Consider the following 12,535-nt stretch of genomic DNA (forward strand, 5'->3'; position numbering starts at 1 on the left):
TTTTCTCAGGCACTCACATTAGCACCAAATATACATTCCTCTTTCTACCCTTTTTGGAATTTGCCTGAACTTCTCCCCATGACACTGTCTTCTTCTGCTTCCATTTCACAACATAATAGGGACCTATTCATTTGGCAACTTGGTCATTGTTTGGTGAGAGGAAGAGGGGATAAGAGAAACAGAATTCCATTTGGCTATCAACAGACTGAGTCAAATAATCTTGCTGATAATTTTCAGGGTCTTGGGAGAATGTAGAAAAAGGATTTCCATTATAGAAAATTAATGACATATGTATACTTATAGCTGATTCACATTGTACAGCAAAACCCAACACAACATTGTAAAGCAATTATCCTCCAATTAAAAATAAATGAAAAAAATTTTTAAATAAATAAATTTTATTTAAAAAATTAAATAAATTTTAAAAATTAAATAAATTTTTTAAAACAAAAAATTAATGACAAATCTTACACATTCAGGAACTTTCTTATCTACCATCAGTAACATTTACTTACACTATTTACTACAACTTTTCTTGATACATTTATCAGAAATTTACAGGTATAGTCAATTCTTACTTAACAGAGGAAGGCAGTAATACAGACAGTGCCCCCCAAATTATTTAATTTGTCTTGAATACATGGCACTTATAATTCTCCAGCAGATATTCCATTGTGATTGTAACTTGCTCAGTATAGTATTACAATTCATTTGCATGGCCTAAGTTATATAAAAACTATCAAAAAACCTAAAAATCATATTGTGTAGCAGATTTTAATCCAGTGTTTGCCAGGGATGATGCATAAAGTAAGAGTCAGTCTAATGCTATTCTATAGTGATGTTGTTTTTTAAGCTCTTTTTTAAGGTGTTTTAAAAGTATCGCTTGCCCGTGTAAAAAATAAAAACTACTACCAAAAGGTTTAAAGTGTTAAAAAGAAATCTCCCTGTCATTCAAAATTCCTGATCCCCTCCCTAAAGGGGACTTTCTGTATCCTTGTACAATTTTTTTATGCACATAGAAGTGCATATAGCTTTTATAATAATTTTAAAAACATAAACAGGAATATACTATACTGTTCTGCATCTTACCTTTCTCAATAGATTAAAGAGATTTTTCTAAACAAGTTCCATCACGTTCTACTTAATTCTTTCTAATGGCTGCAAAGTATCCCACAATATGGATGATTACCATTTATTTAACCACTCCTTTACTAATGGGTATTAAAAGTTGTTTTCAGGCTTTAACTTTCAAGCTTTACATTACATGTCTTTGTGTCTACTTATGAATTATGTATGTATTTATTTAAAAGGATACACACACACAGATACACACACATACACATGATAAAATCTTCCTAGAAACAAAATTGCTGAGACAGAGTATACATGCATTTAAAAATTTTGACAGATACTAATAAATATTAACAAAATGCCCTCCAAAAGGGTAGGTGATAGTGATCCTTTGAATTCTATCTTTCTGTGTACTTTATCTTGACAATGAGATTGTTACCCTTCTTCTCTCTCTCATAGTATCTGAAGAAAGCTTTTATCCTGGACAGTACTCCAGATACAAACAATGAGGGGTTCCAGCAGCTGGAGGACTGAGGTCACCTCTGATCATTTGACTGGGGAGGTGGAAGACGAAAGGAATCATTTCCAAAGGATCACAAAATTCTGACTGGTTAGCAGCTGTCTCCCTTCCTTCCTACTCCATATAACAAACGGCCCTCGGTACCCCAATACCTTGAATGATGTCATCCTGCCGCTGTAGGGTGGGCCGGGGAGGGCGAGCAGACTCTCGATCAGAAAACCCTTTCTCAGGGGTCCTGGAGCCACCACTCCCTTCACTAAAGGGTGGGGGCAGGTTCCCAGCATGGACTTGACGTAGCTGCTCGAAATCACTGAGGGCAGCACTCACATCCCAATTCTTTCCTGTCAGGACACAAAACAAAAAGTGAATTGGGTGCTGAGAGTACAGGAAAATTGAGGAAAGACACAGAACCATCATTCTAAGCATCTTACTGAAACTAGCAAGCATATATTCATGCACACTCCGGTCTTCCTTTTCCTTCCCCTACTCTAATTTCCTTCAACACACTTCAGTCTGAAATACCGCAATTTCTTTATTTACTTGCTGTTTGTTTCCTAAGAAAGCTCCATGAGCACAGAACATTGGTCTCTCTGAACTGAAAAGGCCCTTGGAGACCTAGTAATGTCATTTTACAGACAAAGCAAGTCTTAAGAAGTAGAGTTACTTGCCCAAAGTCACAGCTAGTTTGCACCAGGGCCTCAGCAGGACACAAGCCCAGGTCTCCGAGTTCTGAGATCCAGAGAGTTCTGAGCTTAGATGTGCTCTGGGGTGTCCTAAGTCACCTGAAGTTGTACACAAAGTTACAGGTATGTGTATTTTTCTAAAGAAAGAGCTGATAGCTGCCATCAGGCTATCCAAGGGAATTGTTAATTCCCCTCAAACTTAAGAATCACTAATCTTTTTCCTTTGAAAGTTAACTCTGGTTGTAGTGTAAAGAACAAATTATAGAGGGGACGGACTATCAGTAGACTCAAATGATAGATCTGTTACCACTGACTTTTAAAATTGCTTTCTCCAGTTAAACTAGCCAATAAACAAGTAACTATTCACACTTCTTTCTGCTCTATTTCACTTGTCACCACCTTAATTCAATTCCTGTATCACCTAGTGCCACCTCCAATCTATTCTGAAGGGTCCCATGAGATGAATCTTTCTATAGAACAATTCTAATCATTTTAGTTCCATAATCAAATTTTTTTAGTGGCATACACCATTGCCTACAGAATAAAGCTCAGGCTCTTTTGTTTGACATTCAAGGCTTTCTATGACCTGGCCTACTTTTCTAATCTTTCCTCTGTGCTTCAAGTTCCCTGGCTATGAAAGTGGAGATGATTCCACATAGAGCTGTTATTAAGATTAAATTAATTGAAAGCACTTAAAACAATGTTTGGCACACGGAATGCATTATACATGTATTTACTGCCATTGCTGTTATGCTTCTTGTTGTAATTATAATTCTCCAGTTAAGCCGTATTAATCATCCATGCTGGATGAATTTACTTCTGAACCTTCAGATTCACCATCTGCTCCAACTCCTTTTGCTCACTCTCCTACTGGCCTCTTTGCTGGTCCCAGAAACTTGCTAAGACTGCTCCCACTTACAGCCTTTCACCAACTATCCCCACTGTCTAGAAGGCTCTATCTCCATTATATCTACACAGTCAATTCCTTAACTCCTTTAGGTATTTGCTCAAATGTCACACACTTAATAAGTTAATAAGGCCTACCCTGACTACCCAATTAAAAATCACAACCTGCCTCACCATTCCCGACCATTTTCCATAGCACCTAACACTTTATAATATAGTAAATCAAAAGACGCTTACTCCTTGGAAGGAAAGTTATGACCAACCTAGATAGCATATTAAAAAGCAGAGACATTACTTTGCCAACAAAGGTCCATCTAGTCAAGGCTATGGTTTTTCCAGTGGTCATGTATATCCATACATGTGAAGAAAGCTGTGTGCCAAAGAACTGATGCTTTTGAACTGTGTTGTTGGAGATGACTCTTGAGAGTTCCTTGGACTGCAAGGAGATCCAACCAGCCCATCCTAAAGGAGATCAGTCCTGGATGTTCATTGGAAGGACTGATGCTGAAGCTGAAACTCCATTACTTTGGCCACCTCATGCGAAGAGTTGACTCACTGAAAAAGACCCTGAAGCTGGGAGGGATTGGGGGCAGGAGGAGAAGGGGATGACAGAGGATGAGATGGCTGGATGGCATCACCAACTCGATGGACATGAGTCTGGGTAAACTCCAGGAGTTGGTGATGGACAGGGAGGCCTGGCGTGCTGTGATTCACGGGGTCACAAAGAGTCGGACACGAATGAGCTACTGAACTGAACTGAACTTTACAATTTACTTGGTTATCAAGTTTATTGTTTATGGACTCTTATTCTAGAATGTAAAGGCAGAGATTTTTGTTTTGTTTTATTCAAGCATCTAGAACTTGACACATAATAGGTACTCAAAAAATATCTGTTGAAGAATGGAGGACTTTTGTCCTGCACCAATGAATGAATAAATGATCTGTCTTGAGCAATGGATCATTATTTCCAACTGCCTGCTAAACTGCTTAAAATCAAGTCCTCCTAACAGTCAATATGACTAAACCTGAATGTCCATCATCTTCCCTCCTAAAGCATGCTTCTTCTCCTATATTCCCTGAATCAAGAATGGCATCTCAACCCCTCCAGGCCAGAAACTAGAGTCATTTTAGCTCTTCACCATTCCTCAGACCCTACTTTTCCTCTTCCCTTGCTATCTATTTGATTCTCAGGGCTGTTTGTACCCCTAAAATCTCTCTCAAATCTATTCTTTCTTGTCCATTTTTATCATCACTGCCCCAATTCAAGTCCTCATACTGTCACCCAGTCTTTGGTCTTCTGGGAGGTGGCTCTCTGGTCTCTTTACTGCTAGTCCCTCCCCACTATAAATTGTTCTTTACACTATAACCAGAGTTAACTTCAAAGGAAAAAGCAAAAGACAGGAAGAGACAGAAAATGAGGATCAGGTCCTTTGGTTCCCTTTCTAAATTATATCTTAAATCCACCCACTTATCACTTTGCTATTACCACTGTAGTCCAAGTCACCATCACCACTCACCTGAATTATGACAATATTCTTAACTGATTTTACCACTTCATTTCTGGCCATCTTCCAGTCAGTTCCATTATCTTTAATCAGTATCCTGTTCAAAAACTTAAATCCAGTCATTTCACTCCCCTGAGTAAAATTCTCCACAAGCTTCCCACTGAACATACACTGAAATGCACCACCTCACCATAGCCTACAAAGGCTCTCTGCATTCTGCTTTCCACTCATCTAACCAGCTACCTACCACCTTCTTGTACCACTCTTCCTACCTCAATCACTATCAGTGCCAAACTCTTTCACTTTAGGGTCCCTGTATAAGCTACTTTGTCTTGCTATTCCTATGCATCCTTTTGGGTTCAGTTCACATGTCACTTCTTCAGAAAAGCCTTTCTGCACTCTCTATCTAAATTAGGTTTCTCTCTTAAACTTCCACAGCACCCTCAACTTTTCTTTCAACCCTCAACTTTTCTTTCACAGCATGAATGTGCATGTACATGGATGTGTATTCGACAGAAAAAGAGACAGCATGCAAACATTAACTTGTAACATACTTGTTAAGAGCCCAACTCTGAAACCAGATCACATAGGTTCAAACTCTCCTTCACTTCTTGGACCTCAGGTTTTTTAAAACTGGAATACTGGAAAAATAAAACCTATTTTGCAGAATGGTTGTGAGAATAAAATATTTCAAGTAGCTCACACACACTAAACACATGGAAGTGTTCAACACATGCTCCAAGTGGAAGAGAAGGCATATGAGTTGAATCCAGAAGGATGAGAATTTCAGGAGAATAATGAAAGAAGGGACACTGCAGACTTAGGAGACAATTTAATATGATCAGGAAAAGGTGACAAGTCAGGCCTGGCTGGAGCACGGGCACTATAGCAAACAGTAGTAGGAGATGAAACTGCAAATGTAAATTAAGGGCAAAGCCATTTAAACCTTGATCTTCCATTTCCAAATCAACACTAGTCTCACAGGTAGCTACGTAAATGTCAAACTGCCACACCTTACTAAGGACTGACGATCTAAAAAATTACCTGTGTATACTAAGAACTGGCCCATCCTCCACAACATGTTTACCTAACTGTGTCATTATGTATTTTCATCATCAAAAAGCATCTGTTAACTACGACTCCAAACAAAGAATCCTGCTGACACGATGCCAAGCTTAAATGATCTTAAAATTTAGAAAATTCACACTTCCGTGTATATACAGATATAAGTAAACAAAAGCAGCAAAATGAAAACATTAAATTAATCCACTCTATATAGAATGATCCATATAAGTTAGGGAAGGAAAGAAAAAAACAAATATGGATGATCCCAAATATGAAAATCCAAAGTCATTTATATATAAAAAGGAAGTCTTACAAACCTAAAATTAAGCTTTTAGTGAACTAATCTCAAATTTCACTTGTATTACCTAAGCATAAATTGACAGTGGTGAAAAGCTACCCAAAAATTCAAGGTGAAAAAGGAATTTTGCATTCTAAAATTATGGGGGGGGAGGTCACACAAAAATAGATTATTAGAAGTAACTTAAATGTAAGGCCTACCATACACAAAGTATCTTTCTGATCACGTTACATTCCAAATTATCCTAACAATAAATATCACATTTTACTTTCTCTCTTCTCATTCTCCCCCAGACTCCTTACCTTCCAGAAGATCTCGGGCCAATCCTGGTTCTGCTCCTGTGGAACGGACAAAATCCGACAGGACAGCATCCATGTCCAGGGTCATGTGATCATTCAGTACTTTCAGGCAGCTGATGTAGGGAGGACATAGATCAAAAGTCAAGCCTCCACCTGAGAAGGGAATAAACACATAAGGCCTAACTCACAGTGGAACGGGATGATCATAGCCCAGTATCAGCAGCTTCCTAACCAAATGGGGAAACTATTCCAGCTCATTCATATCAGCTGAATTTACTATAAAGAGTAATATGGTTTCCTAATTCCTTATTAACATTAGTTGTTTTCCCTTTTATTACACAAGTTTCAAGTGCCCAGCAATATAGTTCAACATCTATAAACACTACAGTGATCACCATCACAAGTCTAGTTATCATCCATTCATTACATACAGTTCACCATTCCCCCTATATAATGCTCCTCCTCTGCCATTCTAGAGTATTCTATTCCTATTCCTCAGTTTGCTTGTCCAAACTAATGGAAGGCAGCACCGAACTCCCATCCTGAAGAAGTTCCCACTTTCGTTATACCCTAATATAGCACCTGGTTTATTTCTTTCCAGGCACTCAATATACTTTGAAATTATTTTAATTAGTTGCTGTCTAGCCTCCTCCTCCAATACACAAGTTTCTTGAAAGTACAGAGCTTGTGTGTCTTATTCACTAATGTATCCCCAGCATGTACCCCTTGGCACAGTCCTTGGCACCCAGCCCTCAGTAAATATTTGCTGAATCAATGAATACTACACGCTGAGTAACTTTCGAGTTGACTGGTATTCTCATGCTAGCTGAGGAAATGGGAGGAGCAAACGGATACCTGAAACCACTCAAAATAAAGCACTCTGCAATTATGCAAAGCAGGGTAGAGATGCCGAGTTCGTAACAAAGGTCAATCTTTGTCCACTAACTTCATGAACCCAGGAAACATGCTCTTCTCCATTCAGGACAAATGACTGCCAAGTAAGTTCACCTGAAAAGGTCTCTTCTTCAGACTTGACTTTGGCAGGAACTATGTCCTCGACCCGTCAGCCTGGCACCAATCCACATTCCTCTAAAGTTAGCAGTCCCAGCTGAGAAAGCATAACCAAGAGAAGAACAACTTCTCACCAAAACTTGCCACTTCAGACAGGTTCACAGTTCTCTGCAGAAGAGGGCTTGCTCATAAAGCCACCAGGCACATACCTGCCCCAGCACACCCACCATCCCCTGCTCGGGGGGGAACGCCAAAAGTGGGGTTCCCAAGGGTAGCAGCGTGGCTCGGGTGACTATCTCTCCAGAAACTACTGCTTCTAAACAACCTAAACGCTAAGGATGATTCTCAGGTACTTCCTCATCACACCTCCCCAGACCCCAAGACACAACCTCCTTATTGGTGTGATCAGATCCTAATTTTCTGCATTCCACAGAAATAGTAAGGCAAAGAAACAGCAGTGATTTGTAGGTCATAAAACCAGCAGGCCACTAACTTAATAACCAAGTAGGTTTTTTTTTTTTTTTTTTGAGAAGGAGAGACAAAACAAAATAGAAAGTATTCTTTCTGGTTGTAATCCAGGAGGACAAGAAGTCCAGGAGTAGAAGGACATGTTTAATTCATATCTGTAGCCCCAATATCTAGCTAAGAATCTACAATATTGAAGACAGTCAGTAAATGCCTGATGAATAAATGATTAAATGACTAACTGAACCTCCACATCAGCCACCACCAAACCAATCAATTAAAGGTTTAAAATTCAGATCAGAAATTCAAGGGTAATTCATCTTTCACATCACCCCTCTATTTCTAATGGTCTGTCACAGTCTCAATCCATCTCTCAAAGTTTTACAAGCTCTCCTATCTAAAGAGATATTAACATATTGTCATTATTTCTACTACCCTCATATCATATGACTTTACTTACACCTATATATATTAGCTGGATGACTTTGGTCAAATTACTTACAGGGTCTCAGTTGCCTCCTGTATATCCTAGACTTGGATTTGATGACTTCTAAGATGATTTCCAGGTTTAAAAAAATAACTTCAGTTCCCTAAAGCTTCATAAATTATGATCCTTACATTCTCTTTTGCTCTGCTTATTATCAATGTCTAATTTACTTCCATTTCAATATCACAATTGTCAGAAAAGTCTACCAATACATAAAGAACTTTTGGCCGTGAAAAGGAGAGAAGCGAAAAGCACAGGAGAAAAGGAAAGATATTCCCATTTGAATGCAGAGTTCCAAATAACAAGGAGAGACAAGAAAGCCTTCCTCAGTGATCAGTGCAAGAAATAGAAGAAAATAATAGAATGGGAAAGACTAGAGATCTCTTCAAGAAAATTAGAGATACCAAGGGAACATTTCATGCAAAGATGGGTTCGATAAAGGACAGAAATGGTAAGGACCTAACAGAAGCAGAAGATATTAAGAAGAGGTGGCAAGAATACACAGAAGAACTATACGGAAAAGATCTTCATGACCCAGATAATCACGATGTGTGATCACTCAGCTAGAGCCAGACATCCTGGAATGTGAAGTCAAGTGGGCCTCAGGAAGCCCATTACTACAAACAAAGCTAGTGGAGGTGATGGAATTCCAGTTGAGCTATCTCAAATCCTAAAAGATAATGCTATGAAAGTGCTGCACTCAATATGCCAGCAAATTTGAAAAACTCAGCAGTGGCCATGGGAACTGGAAAAGGTCAGTTTTCATTCCAATCCCAAAGAAAGACAATGCCAAAGAATGCTCAAACTACCACACAATTGCACTCATCTCACAAGCTAGCAAAGTAATGCTCAAAATTCTCCAAGCCAAGCTTCAACAATACGTGAACCATGAACTTCCAGATGCTCAAGCTGGATTTAGAAAAGGCAGAGGAACCAGAGATCAAATTGCCAACATCTGCTGGATTATCAAAAAAGCAAGAGAGTTCCAGAAAAATATCTATTTCTGCTTTATGCCAAAGCCTTTGACTGTGTGGATCACAATAAACTGTGGAAAATTCTGAAGGAGATGGGAATACCAGACCACCTGACCTGCCTCCTGAGAAATCTGTATGCAGGTCAGGAAGCAACAGTTAGAACTGGACATGGAACAACAGATTGGTTCGAAACAGGAAAAGGAGCACGTCAAGGCTGTATACTGTCACCCTGCTTATTTAACTCATATGCAGAGTACATCATGAGAAATGCTGGGCTGGATGAAGCACAAGCTGGAATCAAAACTGCTGGGAGAAATATCAATAACCTCAGATATGCAGATGACACCACCCTTATGGCAGAAAGTAAAGAAGAACCAAAGAGCCTCTTGATGAAAGTGAAAGAGGAGAATGAAAAAATTGGCTTAAAGCTTAACATTCAGAAAACTAAGATCATGGCATCTGGTCCCATCACTTCATGGCAAATAGATGGGGAAACAATGGAAACAGTGAGAGACTTCATTTTTGGGGGCTCCAAAATCACTGCAGATGGTGACTGCAGCCATGAAATTAAAAGACGCTTACTCCTTGGAAGGAAAGTTATGATCAACCTGACAGCATATTAAAAAGCAGAGACATTACTTTGCCAATAAAGGTCCATCTAGTCAAGGCTACAGTTTTTCCAGTAGTCATGTATGGATGTGAGAGTTGGACTGTAAAGAAAGCTGAGCACTGAAGAATTGATGCTTTTGAACTGTGGTATTGGAGAAGACTCTTGAGAGTCCCTTGGACTGCAAGGAGATCCAACCAGTCCATCCTAAAGGAGATCAGTCCTGAGTGTTCATTGCAAGGACTGATGTTGAACCTGAAACTCCAATACTTTGGCCACCTGATGCGAAGAGCTGACTCATTTGAAAAGACACTGATGCTGGAAAAGATTGAAGGGAGGAGGAGAAGAGGACGACAGAGGATGAGATGGTTGGATGGCATCACTGACTCAATGGACATGAGTTTGGGTAAACTCTTGGAGTTGGTGATGGACAGGGAGGCCTGGTGTGTTGCAGTCCATTGGGTTACAAAGAGTCGGGTATGATTGAGCAACTGAACTGGACTGAACCTCAAATTCAAAATGCTAAGTTATTAAATAAATTAGTTCCTTAGATTAAATGCTTAAGAACTGAATTACTTCAAAATTCACAGGTGAATGAGTGGTTTCCCCCTCTTCTAATTCAGACAAGATTCCTTCCTCAAGCCCATTTTAGACACCATCTTAGGTCACAGGAGATGGTAGCAGTCCAAATAACTTAAAACACATGAATAATCCAAAACCAAGAGAATAGCTGCTAAATGAATCTCAACCTTATCTCTTAAAAAAAAAAAAGTAAAGGAACTAGGTAAAGCCACTTTAATAACTTTCTGAAACAATGTGGGAAATACACAACAGGCACACAAATCGTGGTGGTGGTTCAGTCACTAGTCATGTCCAACTCTTGCAATCCAATGGACAGTAGCCTGCCAGGCTTCTCTGCTCAATGGATTCTCCAGGCAAGAATACTGGAGTGAGATGCCATTTCCTTAACAATCAACAAAAAGGTGCTCAGCAGAAGAGAGAAGCTGATTAAGCCACAGGTTCATAGGCAATTTCCAAGCCAGCCAGAGACTTCTGAGTGAGAGAAGCCAATGAAAACCATCAACATCATGGCATCTCAGACCTCACATGCCAACACAGTAGGTCATTCTTTTCCAAACAGTTTTTAAAAATAATTTCAAGGTCCAACATTATCTAGAATGACTTGCTCAAAGATTCAAAGCACTAAACCAAACTTTCTTGGCAGCACATTCTTACATTTGATGTCTCCAAGGTGCATGCCATGGACTCCACCCTCTCCCTACCCAACAGGTGAGGACTGCAGCCCTTTTTTCACCACTACCAACACCTGGCTTGAGCTTCTCAAATTCCAACTGGGACTATCCAAGGTGATGACAAAGACTCACAGTCCTTGGCTCTCAGCACACAAGGAAAAAAAGAAAACACTGGCTTTCAAACTTTCAAATGAAACAGAAGAGGCACTCAAATATTTGTTGACTGGTGTTTAGACAAATCTAAATTGGACTCCAATCCTCCAATCTTCCAATCAGAGGGACTTAGTGTGCGCGTGCTGTCATTCAGTCATGTCCACCTCTTTGTGACCCCATGGGCTGCAGCCCGCCAGGTTCCTCTGTCCATGGTATTTTTAGGCAAGAATACTAGAGCAGGTTGCCATTTCCTACTGCCATTTCCTACTTCCTGACCCAAAGATAGAACCTGCATCTCTTGCATCTCCTGCATTGGCAGGCAGATTCTTTACCACTGTGCCACCTACGAAGCCAATTCTTGGATGTTCAGTTCAGTTCAGTCAGTCGTGTCTGACTCTTTGAGACCCTATGAACCACAGCACACCAGGCCTCCCTGTCCATCACCAACTCCCGGAGTCCACCCAAATCCATGTCCATTTAGTCAGTGATGCCATCCAACCATTTCATCCTCTGTCGTCCCCTTTTCTTCCCGCCCTCAATCTTTCCCAGCATCGGGGTCTTTTCAAATAAGTCAGCTCTTCACATCAGGTGGCGAAAGTATTGGAGTTTCAGCTTCAACATCAGTCCTACCAATGAACACTCAGGACTGTGAATCTCCCATAGTTTTTAAATCACTGATCTGGACTGGCAATCAACTCTTCTAACTTTTCCTGCTAGTGTAGAAATCACTAACATTTACTACAAGTTACAGGAAGTTTTCAAGTTGAAACGTGAAGTTGAACTTCTTCAGCAAAAAGGGACTGAAGCAGTAATTTAATCCAATGTCAGCCTCCACACAAGAATCCTTCTACTGCCTCTTTGACAGATAAATCATCCAGTCTCCACAAGAATACAAGTTCAGATGAAGACTCATTTCTTTGCTACAATGCCCATTTTATTATTGGACAGCTCTAATTGTTAGAAAATGCTTTTCTTAACTAAATCAGCAGCCCCCCTCTCTCTTTCACATAATGGTGCTTGATCTCTTCTCTTAACAGTAAAACCTACTTCCAGGAATGATGGAATTTCCATGGAAAATGATTATATAAAGCATTTCTTTCCATAAAAATTTGTGGTAGGTCAACACTGCAATGTTATCATAAGCCAGCCAGTGGCCTCTTTTTTTCTTTTACAAAATTCTTCCTTATATCAGTACTTGCCATTACCTGTATCCATGCATAAATGTTTATGCTGACCCT

The 12,535-nt window shown here is 39.7% G+C and overlaps 1 protein-coding gene across 3 annotated transcripts in view; it reads right to left on the minus strand.

Annotated features, from left to right (window-relative positions):
• The window catches only part of OTUD7B (OTU deubiquitinase 7B), a 55,736-nt gene that overhangs the window by 17,441 nt on the left and 25,760 nt on the right, over positions 1 to 12,535 (minus strand). For 2 of the 3 annotated variants that reach the window (XM_020899869.2, XM_020899870.2), the window contains exons 2-3: positions 6,351 to 6,500; positions 1,744 to 1,932 (exon numbers count right to left, since the gene is read on the minus strand). In XM_020899869.2, coding sequence (XP_020755528.2) covers positions 1,744 to 1,932; positions 6,351 to 6,435 — 274 coding nt within the window. In that variant the 5' untranslated portion in view covers positions 6,436 to 6,500. Of the gene's footprint in view, positions 1 to 1,743; positions 1,933 to 6,350; positions 6,501 to 12,535 lie in introns of those variants that run through there. The other variant, XM_020899873.2, reaches the window with a different exon arrangement.

Source organism: Odocoileus virginianus, chromosome 5 (assembly GCF_023699985.2).
Source record: "Odocoileus virginianus isolate 20LAN1187 ecotype Illinois chromosome 5, Ovbor_1.2, whole genome shotgun sequence".
NCBI classification, from domain to species: Eukaryota; Metazoa; Chordata; class Mammalia; order Artiodactyla; family Cervidae; genus Odocoileus; species Odocoileus virginianus.